At 47.2% G+C, this 16,109-nt stretch overlaps 2 protein-coding genes across 2 annotated transcripts in view; one reads left to right on the top strand and one right to left on the bottom strand.

The window, feature by feature from the left end:
- LOC106810582 (protein kinase DC2-like) overlaps window positions 1-13,715 on the bottom strand; it is a 54,510-nt gene extending 40,795 nt beyond the window's left edge. Inside the window, exon 1 of the mRNA XM_014813977.1 lies at window positions 13,289-13,715. The gene's annotated coding sequence lies outside the window, so the exon portion shown is untranslated. The remainder of the gene's footprint in view (window positions 1-13,288) is intronic.
- Window positions 13,716-13,784: 69 nt separating this feature from the next.
- LOC106810581 (heparan-sulfate 6-O-sulfotransferase 3-like) lies at window positions 13,785-16,109 on the top strand. The gene is made up of 2 exons (XM_014813975.1): window positions 13,785-14,559; window positions 15,337-16,109. Exons 1-2 carry the CDS (start codon window positions 13,928-13,930, stop codon window positions 15,935-15,937), a joined length of 1,233 nt encoding a protein of 410 aa, XP_014669461.1. The 5' UTR covers window positions 13,785-13,927; the 3' UTR covers window positions 15,938-16,109.

Raw genomic sequence — 16,109 nt, 5'->3', positions numbered from 1 at the left:
TCTCTCTCTCTCTCTCTCATCTCGCATCTCTCTTCTCTCCTCTTCTCTTCTCCGTGTCTTTTGCTTCTCTTCGCTTCTCTTCTTCTATATTATTTATTCAGAGTAACCTATATTACTTGACTCCTGATATTATATATTCTCTCCCTCTCTCCTCTCCTGCTCCTCCTCTTCCTCCTCTCTCTCTCATTCTCTTCTCATTCGCTCTCTCCGATCTCGCTCTGCTCTTTCTCCCCTCTCCTCTCTCTCTCTTCTCTCTCTGTACTTCGTCTCTCCTTCTCTTCCTTATCTCTCTCTCTTAATATATATTATAATTTCTCTCTCGCACCCGCTCTTCTCTCTCTCCAACACATGTCACCACGCACCCGCATAGGACGCCATGCGCCGTGGCGGACACAAACACATACACACACTGACGCAGTTTGTGGTCTTTACATATAATTTTATATTATCATGGTGGGGGTGTTATTACATATTATTATATGACAAATGTCATATAACATTTTGTCATAATAACAAATAACATATAACAAACATATAACATAACATATAACAAATGTCATAATAATAATTTATCCCTGATATTATCAAGAGTCCATAATAGAAATTTTCTTCAGTAGTCTTCTATAGTCTTCTATTATGGACTCTTGATATTATCAAGTAGCGATATTGTCAAGACAACCGTTTGTGAAGGAACAGATAGAATACGGTGACCGATGATCGGTTCGTCGTTGCTAAATCTATTTAGCAATAATCTGTGGCGATTTATCTCGCTACTAACAGCTCTGATCGTGTGCCTGCACTCGCTCCGTTTCCCCCTGCGCGCGCGCGCACACCACACGCGTCGCCCTCACACCACGCGTCTCGGCGCAGACATCTGCACGCACGCTGACGCGGCGCGCGCGCACACACACTCACACGCACGCACGCAACGCACACACACCACCGACACACTGGGCACACACACACACCAGCACACACACACACACAACATCACATATATATATATATATAATATAATTAATAATATAATTATATCATCCCACGTTTCCCTGGCCTTGAATATTTCCGCGAGGTAACGCATCGATATATGTACCGTGACACCACCTGACGGACAGTACGGTCGCGTAGTCGGTGTGCTACATATCTATTCGCCGCCCGGATTAATTGCGTTGTAGTATAGATATGACGAGTCGCCTGAGTTCGTCTTACGTTCCGATTTATGCAGAGCGCCTTGCTTTCTCCGCCGCTGACAGTCCCCGCTAGTTGTACGGAAAATGAGGCAAACAATCCGGCACCGTAAGACGTGATCAGTTTAACCAATATATCTATTATTACTTCACTACCTTATAACACCCAATACTACTGCTACTGCTAACTGCTACTGCGCTACTGGCACTGCTACGTTGCTCTAACTGCTACTGCTACTGCCAGCGCCGGCTGCCTGCTACTGCTGCTACTGCTGCTGCTGCTTACTGCTACTCGCTACGTAACGGCTTGCTGTGCTGTACTTGCTACTGCTGACTGCTGCACTGCTACTTGCTGCCTGCTACTGCTCGCTGTTGTGCTGCTCTGCTCTGCTACTGCTTACTGGCTGCTGCTGGGGCTGCTACTGCCTGCTGCGTGCTGCTACTGCTATCTGCTGCTGCTACTGCTGCGCTGCTACTACTACTGCTCTGCTAGTTGCTACGCTACTTGCTACTGCTGTGCCCTACTGCTGCTGTGTTTGCTGCTGCTGCTGCTACTGCTATACTACTGCTGCTTTGCTGCTGCTACTACTACTACTGTCTACTGCTATACTGCTGGCTACTGGCTACTGCTGGCTGTTGCTGCTTACGCTGCGCTGCTGCGCTTACTTCTTACTGCTACTGCACTGCCTGGCCTGCTACTGCTGCTGCTACTGTACGTTGCTACTGCCTGCTTGCCTTGACGCTACGCTACTACCGGGCCTGCTGCTGCTACTGCTACTGCCCTCACTGTTGCTACTGCTACTGCTTACTGCTGGCTGCTGCTGCTGCTGCTGTTGCTGTTGCTGCTGCTACGCTGTTGCTGCTGCCGCTACTGCTACTGCTACTGCTTACTGCTGCTGGCTGCTGCTGCTGCGCTGCTGCTGTCTGCTACTGCCTCTGGCAGTACTGATCCTACTGACTACTGCTACTGCCTACTGCTACTCTACTGCTACTGCTCGCTACTGGCTACTGGCTACTGCTCTGCTGCTGCACTGCTGCTGTTGCTGCTGCTGCTTGCTCGCTACTGCTACTACTGGCTACTGCTGCTGCCTACTGCTACTGTTACTGGCTACTGCTAGCTTGCTACTGCTACTGCTACTGCTCACTGCCACCGCGCCAGCCGGCTACTGCTACTGCCACTGCTACTGCCTACTACTGCCTAGCTGCTAATTGCTAACTGCTTACTGCTATGACTCTGCCGCTGCTGCTGCTGCCACCCGCTCTACTGCTACTACTCACTTGCTTAGCTGATACTGCTACTTGCCACTCCACTGCTTACTGCTGCTTGCTTGCTACGCTGTAGCTGCTACTGCTGCTGCCTGCCCCTACTACTGCCTGATACTACTTGTGTTTGGGTAGCAACACTCCTACTCGCTGCTGCTACTGCCATACTGCTGCTGCTTGGCTATTGCTACTGTACCGCTACGGCGCTACTACTTGGCGTACTTGCTACTTCTACTACGGCTACTGCTACTTAGGTACTGCTGCGCTGCCTGCTGCCACTGCTGATACTACCTGTGTTTGGGTACACCGTACAAACACTCCTACTGCCTACTGCTACATGCTACTGCTACTGCCTGCTGCTGCTGGCTGCTTGCTGCTGCTGCTGTAGCTGCTGCTGCGATTGCTACTGCTATGCTGCTGTTGCCTTCCACTGTACTCTGCTGTTGCTGCTAACTGATTCTGGCTACTGTACTGTTTACGCTACCCGCTTACTGCCTACTGTTACCTGCTACGCTACGCTTACTGCTACTACCTGCTAGCTGCTGCCTACTGCTACTGCTACTACTACTGCACTACGCTACTGATACTGCTGCTACTGCTACTGCTGACTGCTAAACTGCTACCGCTACTTGCTACTGCTGTTGACTGGCTACTGCTACTACGTAACTAAACACTGCACTTGTTCAACTACCATTAATGCTACTAAGAATACTAAACTACTACTACTACTACTACTTACTACTGCTACTACTACCTACTACTTACTACTACTAGATAATAATAATAATAATAATGAATGCTCTAGTCCAGGTGGCGACACACCGTCAACTAGCAAGCCACAGCGGCTAATGCCGTGATCCACCCTTGGAAATGAATAATAATAATTCGATGATGAATGATAATATATTAAAAATAATAGTAAAGTAAATGTACAGTCAAATTCGGGTTCAAATGGCATATACAATGAAAACGTCAAAAACTGGCCCTTACGGGCCTATACGGTGGTAGTTTACTAGAGGAGGCCGCTATCACAGTTTGGACTGTATTTGCGTGACGTTTGGTTCGTTATTTCATTTGGAGAGAGAGAGAGAGAGAGAGAGAGAGAGAGAGAGAGAGAGAGAGAGAGCGCGAGAGAGATTCTGGCCTTCATGTGAGATACTATATAGACAACCCGGCGATTGTGCAGAAAAACGACGTCGGCCTGGCGCTACCTCCACAATAGCCTTCGTTGTGACCTCGGCAGATATCACACCGTATGTCACATCACAACAACCGTGACTAACATATCCGTCAGACTCTGCTTCCGCCATCAGTTACCAGTCCGCTATAGATTTATCTATCTCCGCTATTACATGTACAGACCCCCCTGCGCGCTCTATTTCCGCGTAAAAAACCATCGATCTGCTTTTCTCCGGCTGCTTGAATATTTTTGTTTTAGGTTCAGATCAGCGGTAAATAACGCGCTCTAGAAACGCTACAAGCTTACTTGCGTGTCAGAACGGTAGTTGACTTCATAACGTGATGTATAGTAGGGTGATGCATGTATGCATGTGAACATGTAGGGTGATGCATGTCCTCCACGCGCACGCACACTAACGTGAATCATGACAAGGAAATTAACACACGGAATATCAGGGAGGGTTGAAATATCGCTGCAGGCACGGCTACAAACTGAAAGGATTTGGAAAAAATGCGAAACAGTGTGATATACATACACACACGTGTATATATAGTATTAAGAGCTAATAAAACATTAAACATGTATATAATACGAGTAATACATAAATATTACATATAATACATACATATGTTTTATTTGCTCTCTTATCTCTAAGTCACTCTTATTCTTCCCTGTTCCATCCTTTCTCTGCATTCGTCCTTTAATTCTGCCCCATTTATCCAATTCTCATTTTCTCCCATCTTTCTCCTTGCTATTTTTCTCCTCTTTCTTCTACTTTTTTTTTTCTCGTTTGCCAATAACTTTCAATTTCCGTTTGCCTTGTCTGTTCGTCCCTCTTCTTATTTCATCCTTCTCTTCCTCTTCTCTTTACTATTCCTCCAAACTTTTCCTCTCACTCGTCCATATTCTTTCTCCCCCTTTCCCTTTCTATTCTTCTTTCAACTCCTACTCGCTCCATTGTTCATCAACATCTCCCTCTTCCACCACCACTACCACCACCTCCTCCTCCTCCACCACATTCTTCTTCTTCTTATTCTTCTTCTTCTCCTTCTCCTTCTCCTCATCATTCTCCTATCCGCTTACTTTTCCCTATTCGCTTCGCAATCTTCCTAGTTTTTTTTTCTTTTCCTCTTCCTTCTTCCACTCATCCCTTCGTTCCTTCCACCTCTTTCCTTCGCAGCGCAACCTTTTCCCTTCTCCGTCCTCTCCTCATATTCTCTTCATCATTCTCCTTCTCCGCGTATCCTCCTCTATAAGCAATAAACTCAAGCACACAAAATCGGACACACACACGCACGCACGCACGGACGCCCAATCCTACGCACAGACGCACGCGCGCACGCATGCACGCTGTAAGTATATATATATTATATATATAATATATATATATACTTACGTAAGGCAATGCGCTAATTTATACACACATAATTAACATCTGCTACAGTTAGCAATATCGAATGTAAAAAATACGTAGTATTGAATTTTTTGAATAGAATATTTCCATCTATTTATACCTACATCACATAAAGTAATGCATAATTTTATAACACTAATTATCATTGGTTAACATTTATATAATAAAAGATAACGTATAGTATTATACTATTAGTATGAAAGTTTAAATAGGACATATATATATATATATATATATATATATCAGAAGTAGATAATAGGAAAGTTCCCTAGGGAATCTGAGAACTCCTAGAATCCTAGAATCCTAGAACTCAAGCAGCCAAATTATGCACGACCTATGCGCACGACCGCACTTCTCACTCATAAAAAGTGACTCCATGAGACTCCATGAAAATAAAACCCAATTTACTTTGACTGATTCGAATTTTGAGTTACAGTGCACCACGCCTCACGCCCTTGCCCCCGCCATCGTCAAAGATTCGGATGAGATTCCTTACTGAATTACTAATTACTTATTCATTCCGCAGCAGAGCAAAATAATTGATCATAATGACCACAGGCACTTGGAACGTTTCAATAAAAAAACGATGATAAATGAACACGAAATGTATTTACTACCAAAGCGTACTCTACTCTACTCTCTCACTACATGCATTTACTGTTCTCTACTCTCTTTTGCCTATTACTAGTAAAAACTTCCCGTAAATGCCGTTCATATGGTGCTCTGCAACACACAATTTCACCGCACCCACGCCACTGTGCACACACACAAAAAAATATAGAATTCTATCTCTAGAATTATATATATAGAAATCTATATTTGTGTTGTTTGTGCACAGAGGCGTGCGTGCGGTGAGATTGCATGTAGCAAAAGAGCATTTGTACGGCATTTCCCTGGAATTGATAGTTGATAAAGAACACATAAACATCGAGGCATTGGTAGTAAATACGCTCATTTTATTAATGAAACGTTCCAAATGCCCGTGATCATGACAAAAAAAAATCGGTACAACTACGACACAACCACAACCGACTATATCATCCGGCGCTGCATCACCGATAGCAGCAGCCCTCTGCTGGCTGGCACTCGCAGGGCTGCCTTCGCTGTTGCTCGTCTAAAAATAGATGCACTGCATATCGATGTGCGCAGGATATTGCCGCTAAGACTGCCACCACGCGATATGTTATTGGTACTGAGGCTGTGCATCCTACTGATGTTCATAAGCCGTCCCAGCACGCACCCACGCATGCAGTGACTTATTTCACATTGCGCGCCCCGTGAATGTTAGCATGAAATAACGCAAACGTCACGCAAATACAGTCAAACTTGTGATAGCGGCCTCCTCTATAAAACTACCACCTATAGCCGTAAGGGCCAGTTTTGACGTTTTCATTGTATAGCCATTATGAACCGATTTGACTGTACATTTACTTACTATTATTTTAATATTATTATCATTATCATCATTATTATTATTATTTCCAAGGTGGATCACGGCATTAGCCGGTGGCTTCTGGGTTGACCGTGTCCCAACCTGGGACATAGAGATTCATTATTATTATTATTATTAGTAGTAGTAGTAGTAGTAGTAGTAGCAGTAGTAGTAGTAGTAGTAGTAGTAGTAGTAGTAGTTCTTAGTAGCAGTAATGGTAGTAACAGTGGCAGTGTTAGTTACGTAGTAGCAGTAGCAGCAACAGCAGTAGCAGTAGCGGTAGCAGTAGCAGTAGCAGTAGCAGTAGCAGCAGTATCAGTAGCGGTAGCAGTAGTAGTAGCAGTAGCAGTAGCAGCAGTAGCAGTAGTAGCAGTAGCGGTAGCGGTAGCGGTAACAGTAGCAGTAGCGGTAGCGGTAACAGTAGCAGTAGCAGAATCAGTAGCAGCAACAGCAGAGTAGCAGTGGAAGCAACAGCAGCAGTAGCAGTAGCAATAGCAGCAGCAGCAGCAGCAGCAGCAGCAGCAGCAGCAGCAGCAGTAGCAGTAGCAGTAGCAGTAGCAGTAGGAGTGTTGTACGGTGTACCCAAACACAGTAGTATCAGCAGTGGCAGCAGCAGCAGCAGTAGCAGTAGCAGTACCCGTAGTAGAAGTAGCAGTAGCAGTAGTAGCGGTAGCGGTAGCAGTAGCAATAGCAGCAGCAGCAGTAGCAGTAGCAGCAGCAGTAGGAGTGTTGTACCCAAACACAGTAGTATCAGCAGTAGTAGCAGCAGCAGCAGTAGCAGTAGCAGTAGCAGTAGCAGCAGCAGTGCAGTGGCATGTAGCAAGTAGCAGTAGCAGTAGGTAGTAGCAGTAGCGGTGGCAGCAAGCAGCAGCAAGCAGCAGTAGGCAGGTAGCAGTAGCAGTAGCAGTGAGCAGTAAGTAGCAGTAGCCAGTGCAGTAGCAGGTAAGCGTGGCGGTGGCAGCTAGCAGTGAGCAGTAGCAGTAGCAGTGCAAGTTAGCAGTAGCGTAGCAGTAGCAGCCAGCAGTAGCAGTAGTCAGCAGTAGCAGCAGCAGGCAGCCAGCAACAGCAGGCAGTTAGCAGCAGAGTAGCAAGTTAGCAGTTATGCAGTGAGCAGTAGCAGTAGCAGTAGCGTAGGCAGTAGCAGTACGCAGTAGCAGTAGCAACAGCAGCAGTAGCAGTGCCAGCAGCAGCAGCAGCAGCAGCAGCAGCAGCAGGCAGTAAGCAGTAAGCAGTAGCAGCTAGCAAGCAGCACACAGCCAAGCAGCAGCAGCAGCAACAAAGCCAGCTAGCAGCAGCATAGCAGCAAGTAGCGCAGTAGCAGCCCCCCAAAAAAAAATAAAAAAAAAAAAAAAAAAAAAAAAAAAAAAAAAAATAAAAAAAAAAAAAAAAAACCAAAAAAAAAATAATAAAAAAAAAAAAAAAAAACTAGCAACAGTAGCAGAATAGCCAGGTAGCGCAGCCAGCCCGTAGGGTAGCAGTAGCACGTAGCAGCCAGGACAGTAGCAGTAGCAGTAGCACGCAGCATTTAGCAGCAGCAGTAGCGAGCTAGCAGTAGAAGTAGCAGAAGCAGCAGCAGCTAGCAGCAACAGCCAGCAGTAGCAGTAAGCCAGCAGTATGCAGTAGCTAGCCTAGCTAGTAGTGCAGCAGCAAGCCAGCAGTTAGTAGCAGTAAGCAGCAGCCAGCGGCAACAGCAGCAGTAGCAGCAGCAGTAGCAGTAGCAGTTAGCAACAGGACCAGCCAAGTAGTAGTAGCAGACAGCCAGCGTAGTAGCAGCAGCAGTAGCAGTAGCAGACAGCAGCAGCAGGTAGTCAGCCAGCAGCAGCAGTAGCAGTAGCAGCAGCAGCAGCCAGCAACAGAGCAGTAGCAGCAGCAGTAGCAGTAGCCAAACAGTAGCAGTAGCTCAGTAGCAGCAGCAGCCGTAGTAGCAGTAGCGTAGCAGCAAAGCAGCAGTAGCCAGCAGCCTAGCAGCAGCATTGCAGTAAGCAGTAGCAGTAGCAGTAGCAGTAGCCCAGTTTAGCAGTAGCAGTAGCAGTAGCAGTAGCAGTAGTATTGGTGTTATAAGGAGTGAATAATAATAGATTATTGTTACTATCTACGTCTACGGTGCCGATTGTTTGCGCATTTTTCGTACAACTAGCGGCGACTGTCAGGGCGAGAAAGAAGCGCTCTGCATAAATCGAATCGGTAGACGAACGCAGCGACTCTATACTATACTACACAGCAATTACAGCGCGGCCGGGCAATAGAAGCTTATGTACACGACACGCCCGTATGTCCGTGGGTGTCACGTACATATATCGATCGCGTCTCCGCGGAAATATCAAGGCCAGGGAAACGTGGGATATATAATTATTATATAATTATATATATTATATATTATTTAATGTTGCTGTTGTGTGTGTGGTGTGCTCGTGTAGTGTGTTGTGTGTGTGGGGTGTGTGTGTGCCCGGTGCTTGCTGCGGGTGTGTGTGTGTGGCGCATTGCGCGGCGCCGTGGCGTGCGTGCGTTGTGCGCGCTGTGGTGTGAGCCGCGCTGTGTGTGTGCGCGCGCGCTGAGGGGAACGGAGCGAGGCACACGATTTCAGAGCTGTATTAGTAGCCGAGATAAATCGCCACAGATTATTGCTATATTAGATTTAGCCAAACGAACGAAACGCATCATCGGTCACCGCTGATATCTTTGATCTGTTTCTTTCACACAAACGGTTGTCTTGACCAATATCCGCCTACTTGAATATAGTGGCAGAAGAGTCCATAATTAGAAGGACTATAGGAAGAACTACTGAAGAAAAGATTTCTACTTATGGACTCTTGAATATGCAGGATAATATTATTGATTATGTACATTTGTCTTAATATGTTCATGTTATCATTGTTTGTTCTATATCGTTATTTGTTATCGCCATGGGACAAAATGTTATATGACATTTGTCAATATAATAATATGTTAATAATCCTGAGTAATATAATAATTATATTGTTAAATTTACCAAAACTTTCTCAGTGTGTCGTATGTGCTGGTGTGTCCGCCGCGCGCGGTGCGTTGCGTGCCCGTGCATGTGTTGTGGGAGAGAAGACGAGCGTGGCTCGCGAGAGAGATGCAGAATATATAATCTCTATACTATATAGAGAGGAGATTAAGAGCACAGCGTAGAGCAGATCGAAGAGTAAGAGAGAGAGGAGAGGCAGACGAGAGCGAGAGAGGTCTAGAGGTATACTACAGTCCAGATCTTCCTTTTAGTTCAATCGCCAGAAGTAGAGGCAGAGAGAGATGAGGTAAATGATTCGAGTGCTTGCACAGAATTGGCGGTAGAAATAGAGTGAGAGGAACCATACGTGATATATCAGTGGAAGTAAGTAATAATTATGGGTTAGCTTTCCTGAATCAATATCATATAGTAGGAGAGAAGCGAAGATAGAAGCAAAAGAGACAGAGAAAGGAGAGAGAGAGCAGGAGAGAGAGGAGAGAGAGAGAGAGAGAGCAGAGAGAGAGAGAGAGAGAGAGAGAGAGAGCAGAGAGAGAAGAGAGAAGTGTGAGAGAGAGGAGAGAGCAGAGAGAGATGAGAGAGAGAGAGAGAGAGAGAGAGAGAGAGCAGAGAGAGAGAGACCGAAGAGCGCGAGAGAGATTCTGGCGCTTTCATGTGATGATACTATATAGACAACCCTGCGATTGTGCAGAAAACGGACGTCCGGCCTGCGCATACTCACAATAGCCTTCGTGTGACCTCGGCAGCATCTATATTCAACGTATATTCACATCAGCAACAACTCGTGACTATACCATATCGGCAGACTCTGCTTCGCCATCAGTTCACAGTCCTATCAGTTTTCTATCTCGCTGATTACATGTACAGACCCCTGGGCGCGCTCTATTTTCCCGCGTAAAAACCATCGATCTGCTTTTCTCCGGCTGACTGAATATTTTTTGTTTTAGGTTTCAGAAATCAACGCCTGCGTAAATAACGGCTCTAGAAAACGCTACAACATACAAAGCTACTTGCGGTGTCAGATAACGGTAGTTGACTTCAGTAACGTGATGTATAGTAAGTGGGTGCATGCATGTTATGCATGTGCAACATGGTTAGGGTGATGCTAATGTCCTCCACGCGGCACGCACAGCTAACCTGAATCGATTGACAAGAAAATTAACACCGGAGAGGGTTGAAATTATCGCTGCCAGGCACGCAGCTACAAACATGCAAAGATTTGGAAAAACATGCGAACAGTGTGATATACTACACCTCACGTTGTCTATATATAAGTATTAAGGAGTATCAGAGTAACATTTAATACATTGCGTTTATAGTGGTACAATACGCTCAGTTATCACATAAGATATTAATATAATTATCATTACACCTATTAATGTTTTATTTGCTCCCTGTAATCTCGAAGTCCACTCTTATTTGGCGTTCCGTGTTCCATGCCTCCATATTTCTCCCTGCCCTCCTTCTGTCCTTTAAATTTTGGCCCCATCCTTATCAATTCCTCATAATCCCTATCTCCCATCCTTTCCTCCGCTTGACTTATTTATTTCTCATGCTTTCCTTCTACTTAATACATTTTTTTTCTCGCGTTTCTCATATTACTTGTCAGAATTTCCGCTTTGCGCTCTCGTCTGTTTCGTCTCTTCCTGTATTTCATCCTTCTTCTTCTCTGTCTCTTTACTATGGGTTCTCCAGAACTTTTCCTTCACTCGTCCATATTCTTCGCCCGCCTTTCCTTTCTAGTCTTCGTGTTCAGACCTCCTAACTCGCTCGGCATTGTTTCATCGACATCTCCCTCTTCGCACACCTACTACCACCACTCCCTCCTCCGTGCTCACCCACATTCTTCTGTCGTGCTCTGCATTCTCTTCTTCTCCTTTCTACTTCTCTTCACTCTTGCTCCTATTCGCTTACGTTTTCTCTATTCCCGCTTCCGCAATACTTCGCTTAGTTTCTCTTTTTTCTTTCCTCTTGCCTTCTTCCACTCATCCTTTCGTTCCTTTCCTACCTTCTCCCTTCTCCGCGCTCCTCTGCCTCATATTCTCCTTACACGTCCTTCTCCTTCTCCGGGTATCTCCTGGCTGAGTAGCCCAATAAACACTCGAAGCACATCAAGAATCGGCACCACACACGCACCGCGACGCATCCGCACGCCCAATGATCCTACGGCGAACACGACGTTCCACGCGCGCACGCGCGCACGCACGCCAACATACACGACTACACGCACGCACAACGCGCGCTACGCCGCACGCACCGGCACGCACGCACGCACGCCACACACGCACAACCCCACCCACTAAAACACACGCACGATGCACACACACAGCCACACGAGCACATTACACACCGCAGCAGCACACACACACACACATCAGCACAAGTCACACACACAGCACGACACACACACACACAACACCGACACACACACCACCGAACACACGCTTCTCTCTCTTCTCCTCTCATTCTCCTCTCTGCGTCTCTCTCCTCTGCTCTGCCTCCTCGCTCTCTCTCTGGCTCGCTCTCTCTCGTCTCTCTGCTCTCATCTCTCGGCGTCTCTTCGTTCCGGTCATCCCGTCTGCGCCCTTCTCGGTCGCTGCCGCCCGCGACCTACCACCACTCCACTCACACAGATACGCACACATACGATTCAGCGCGCGTCGTTCAGCGCTTGCAACCCTCTGCTGCCGCTAGAAATCAGAGCGTGACGAACCAAATGCAGCCATGCATCGTTTCTTCCTAAATGGCAACGATGCGAGGCCAGGCAGCTCTTCGATCTGCCCGTTATAGGCCTAATTGTATAAGCCTTAAACAAGCTGAAACGACCTCATAAATTCTTGCCTGTGCTACTCCGACGTGGATTTTACACTATGACATATTATTGTAAACTTACCGATTCGTCAGTCAGAACTCTGGATATCTGTCTAAGTTTTGTTTAATTCATTCTCCATATTTTCGCCCGTTCAGGAGACGGCGAGACTTCGCTTCTTACAGGAGAGCACGCTCCGCGATTCTCTCTGTCGCCTAGCGTGCACCTTTTGCTTGATCGCCGATGCCTGCGCCAGGATTGGCTGCGTCACTCTCTACCCTTTAGTCCAGTTTCCACCGCGGTGCAAAAACGTCCACAGTTTAAACAGCGCGCAAACTTATAGTAGTAATGTCGTCGATCGCAATAATTCTACGAAATATGGTGTCAGTCGTCTTAGATCTCATGCGCGGCATTCTCTGTGTTGCGCCCACACGCTGAAGCGACGGCAGTCTATATCTTCGCTATAAATTACTTATAACACCGGAAATCCCAGCAGGCACTGTCGCTTGCATTTAAAGGCGGCAGCCAACCGTCTTCAATCACTCAACACGCAAACGGGGCGCCCACGCACGCACCACACACACACAGCCACACGCACGCACACACATACACACGCACGACGCACGCACGCAGCACGCCACACGCACACGCACCACCGCACACGGCGCACACGCACACACGCCGGACGCACGCACACGCACACGGCACACGCACACACAACACACACTCTCTCTCTCTTCTTCCTCTCTCTCTCTCTCTCTCTCTCTCTCGCTTCTCTCTCTCCGCTCTCTCTCTCTCCACTACCAACTCCACTCACACAGATGCACACATACGATAGCGCGCTGTACCTGCAACTCTGTTGCTAAAAATAGAGCGTGACGAACAAAAGCAGCCATCCATCGTCTTCAAATGGCAACACACATGCAGGCACTCTCTGCTATAACAAGTTGAACGACCTCATAATTTTGCTGTGCTACTCACCGAGTGGATTTTACACATGAATTATTGTAAACTTACCGATTGTAGTCAGAACCTGATATCTGCTAAGTTTTGTTTTGAATCCATTCTCCATATTTTCCCGTTCAGGAGACGCGACATTCGCTTCTCAGGGAAGACCTCCGCGATTTCTCTCTCGCTGCATGCACTTTTGCGGATGCCATGCTCGCGCAGGATTGGCTCGTCCACTCTTACCCTTAGTCCCAGTTTCCACCGCGGTGCAAAAACGTCCACAGTTTAAACAGGCGCAAACTTAAAGAAGTAATGTCGTCGATCGCCAAGAATTCTACGAATACTGATGTCTTCGTATTAGATGCGCGGCATTCTCTGTGTTGCGCCACACCGTGAAGCGACGCCAGTCTATATCTTCCGCTATAAATACTTTAAACCGGAAACTCCCAGAGCACTGTCGTTGCATTAAAGGCGGCAGCACCGTCCAATCACTCAAGCACGCGGCAAATGTACATTTCGCGTATCCGATGCAAGCATGGAATACGATCCTAGTATAACGCATACGAGTTAGCAGTATTGGCACAAATAAACCAGACGGCCCCGCCGTTCGTAATCCTGTCAGGCGACGGTACGCAGGCCGTGATGTTGAGCTCGCTAATAATGTTTGAGTAATTATTCTCCGTTCGTAGAAGGGCGGCTGTGCGTAATATGATTGTGCGTAGAATCATGTACAAAGTAAAACTGTGTTTGGTGCTTCTGTGCGTTACTTTGACAACCGTCATGATATACGTGGGCTTCGTTCTTCCGTCGTCGCTTGGTGGCGTGCTAACAATGAATAAGTCCGTGAAGCCTTTGCGGCGACTAGTGTCGTTCGCTGCCATGCCTTCCGCACTCACAGAGTACGACCACCAGCAGCTGCATGCTTCTGCTTTGTTGAATGGCATAGGACCGAAGCTAAAGTTCCTGCCGCGATATAGGCCTAGCATGCAGCTAAAACCACCTACTACACTAAGCAATAGAATCCACATAGGTCCCCCACCTAACGATTTCAAATTCGCTATGAATAGCACGGACGTCTTGGTGTTTCTGCACATCCAGAAAACCGGGGGTACGGAGTTCGGGAAGCATCTGGTCAAAGACTTGGTACTGGAAAGACCTTGCTTCTGCCCCAAGGGACAGAAGGTGTGCGACTGTTTCCGGCCGAACTCTGATGACAAGTCGTGGCTGTTCAGTCGTTTCTCCACAGGATGGCGATGTGGACTGCACGCTGGATGGACAGAGCTGACTTCGTGTGTAGACGATGTGATGAACAAGCTAGAACATAGCTCGGAGCATCGCAGGTCCGTGAATAACATAAATGAAAATGTCGAGATGCTGATTGAAATGTGGATTATTTCATGCAAAGTATTTAAAATGTCAAGCAAAACTTATTTCTCAATATCTCCCACATCAAAAACATGTCTGCTCTAGCATTAGGTATCTTAGAAAATATGAATATAGAATCACCAGACAAACTGCCCCTCTAAACCATTGATTCTAGTCATCTCTTCACCATTGATTCTAGTGAAAGATTAAGAATTAATGCACTTGATCTAATCGCTTGGTCATAACACTGGCAAGTAAATGTCTGTTTTTGTCAGTTGCGGTTTGTGATCAACAGTCAGTTTAATTCTGGCACCATATTAGCTCTATTTTCATAGCCTCTATCCACCTCATAGCCTCATAGCCTCTATGATGGAGGCTGAAGTGGAAGGCATTGTATCTAACTGCTTATTGGACCGTGCTTTCAGCTTAATTTCAGGCCTATACTATGTCAGTTTTGAAAATAAGTCTGAAAATTCAGCCAATCTTGATTTCGAAAATTGTGATTCCTACTATATATATATATATATATATATATATATATATATAACCTATAGTCAAATACATAAAGATTAGTCTATTCTTCTCAAAAGTTACCAGTCCCAGATCGTGGAAAGGCTTGTATTTTCAACACTTTGCAACCTGTGCACCTGACTGCATGTGTTTGGTACAGGTACTACTACGTACACACCTGCTGGTTGCGTGTGACCGTTACAGGTACTACTACGTACACACCTGCTAACTGTTTGTTTCAGGTACTTTTACGTGACAATGCTGCGCGAGCCCGTGTTGCGTTACATCAGCGAGTTCCGGCACGTGCAGCGCGGCGCGACGTGGGCCGGCGCTACGCTGCGCTGCAACGGACACTCGCCGACGGCCGAGGAGCTGCCGCCGTGCTACGCGACCGACACGTGGCAGAACGTGACGCTGGACGCCTTCCTCGCCTGCGAGTCTAACCTCGCCGCGAACCGGCAGACGCGCATGCTCGCCGACCTGCGGCGCGTCGACTGCTACGACGCGTCGTCGATGCCGGCTGAGCGGCGCGACGCCGAGATGCTTGCGAGCGCGCGCCGCAACCTGCGCGATCTCGCCTTCTTCGCGCTCGTCGAGCACCAGGAGCTGTCGCAGTTTCTCTTCGAGCAGACGTTCGCGCTGCGCTTTCGCCAGAGCTTCCAGCCGGCCGACAGCTCGAGGAGCAGCAACACGCAGCTGACCGAGGAGCAGCGCCACCTGGTGGGAGAGCGGAACCGGCTCGACGTGCAGCTGTATCGCTATGCGGAGGAGCTGTTCTTCGAGCGGCTGAATCGCACCGTCGAGCAGTATCCGGAGAAGTTTGCCGCCTTCATCAAGACCTAGTGGGCGTGGTTGCATCTTGGCCGTTGCGCAGGGCGGATGCTCGGTTGCTCAGCTACGGTGGCGCTGCGCGAGGCCTTCGTCACTGACGCTTTGCGAAGCTCCGGTTGTGTGTGTGTGTAAAGCTGGGTTTATACTGCCAACTTTGAGTTGGGGAATTGCCGAATTGCCGAAT

This window comes from Priapulus caudatus, unplaced genomic scaffold (assembly GCF_000485595.1).
Source record: "Priapulus caudatus unplaced genomic scaffold, Priapulus_caudatus-5.0.1 Scaffold455, whole genome shotgun sequence".
Lineage (NCBI taxonomy): Eukaryota > Metazoa > Priapulida > Priapulimorpha > Priapulimorphida > Priapulidae > Priapulus > Priapulus caudatus.
This window is presented reverse-complemented; position numbering and strand designations above follow the sequence as displayed.

What these genes read in the sequence shown, in the direction of transcription:
- LOC106810581 (XM_014813975.1), top strand. Translation starts at nt 13,928, where the DNA reads ATGATTGTGCGTAGAATCATGTACAAAGTAAAACTGTGTTTGGTGCTT. An exon ending in CATAGCTCGGAGCATCGCAG is followed by an intron (nt 14,560 to 15,336) that starts GTCCGTGAATAA and finishes TGTTTGTTTCAG; the next exon opens with GTACTTTTACGTGACAATGC.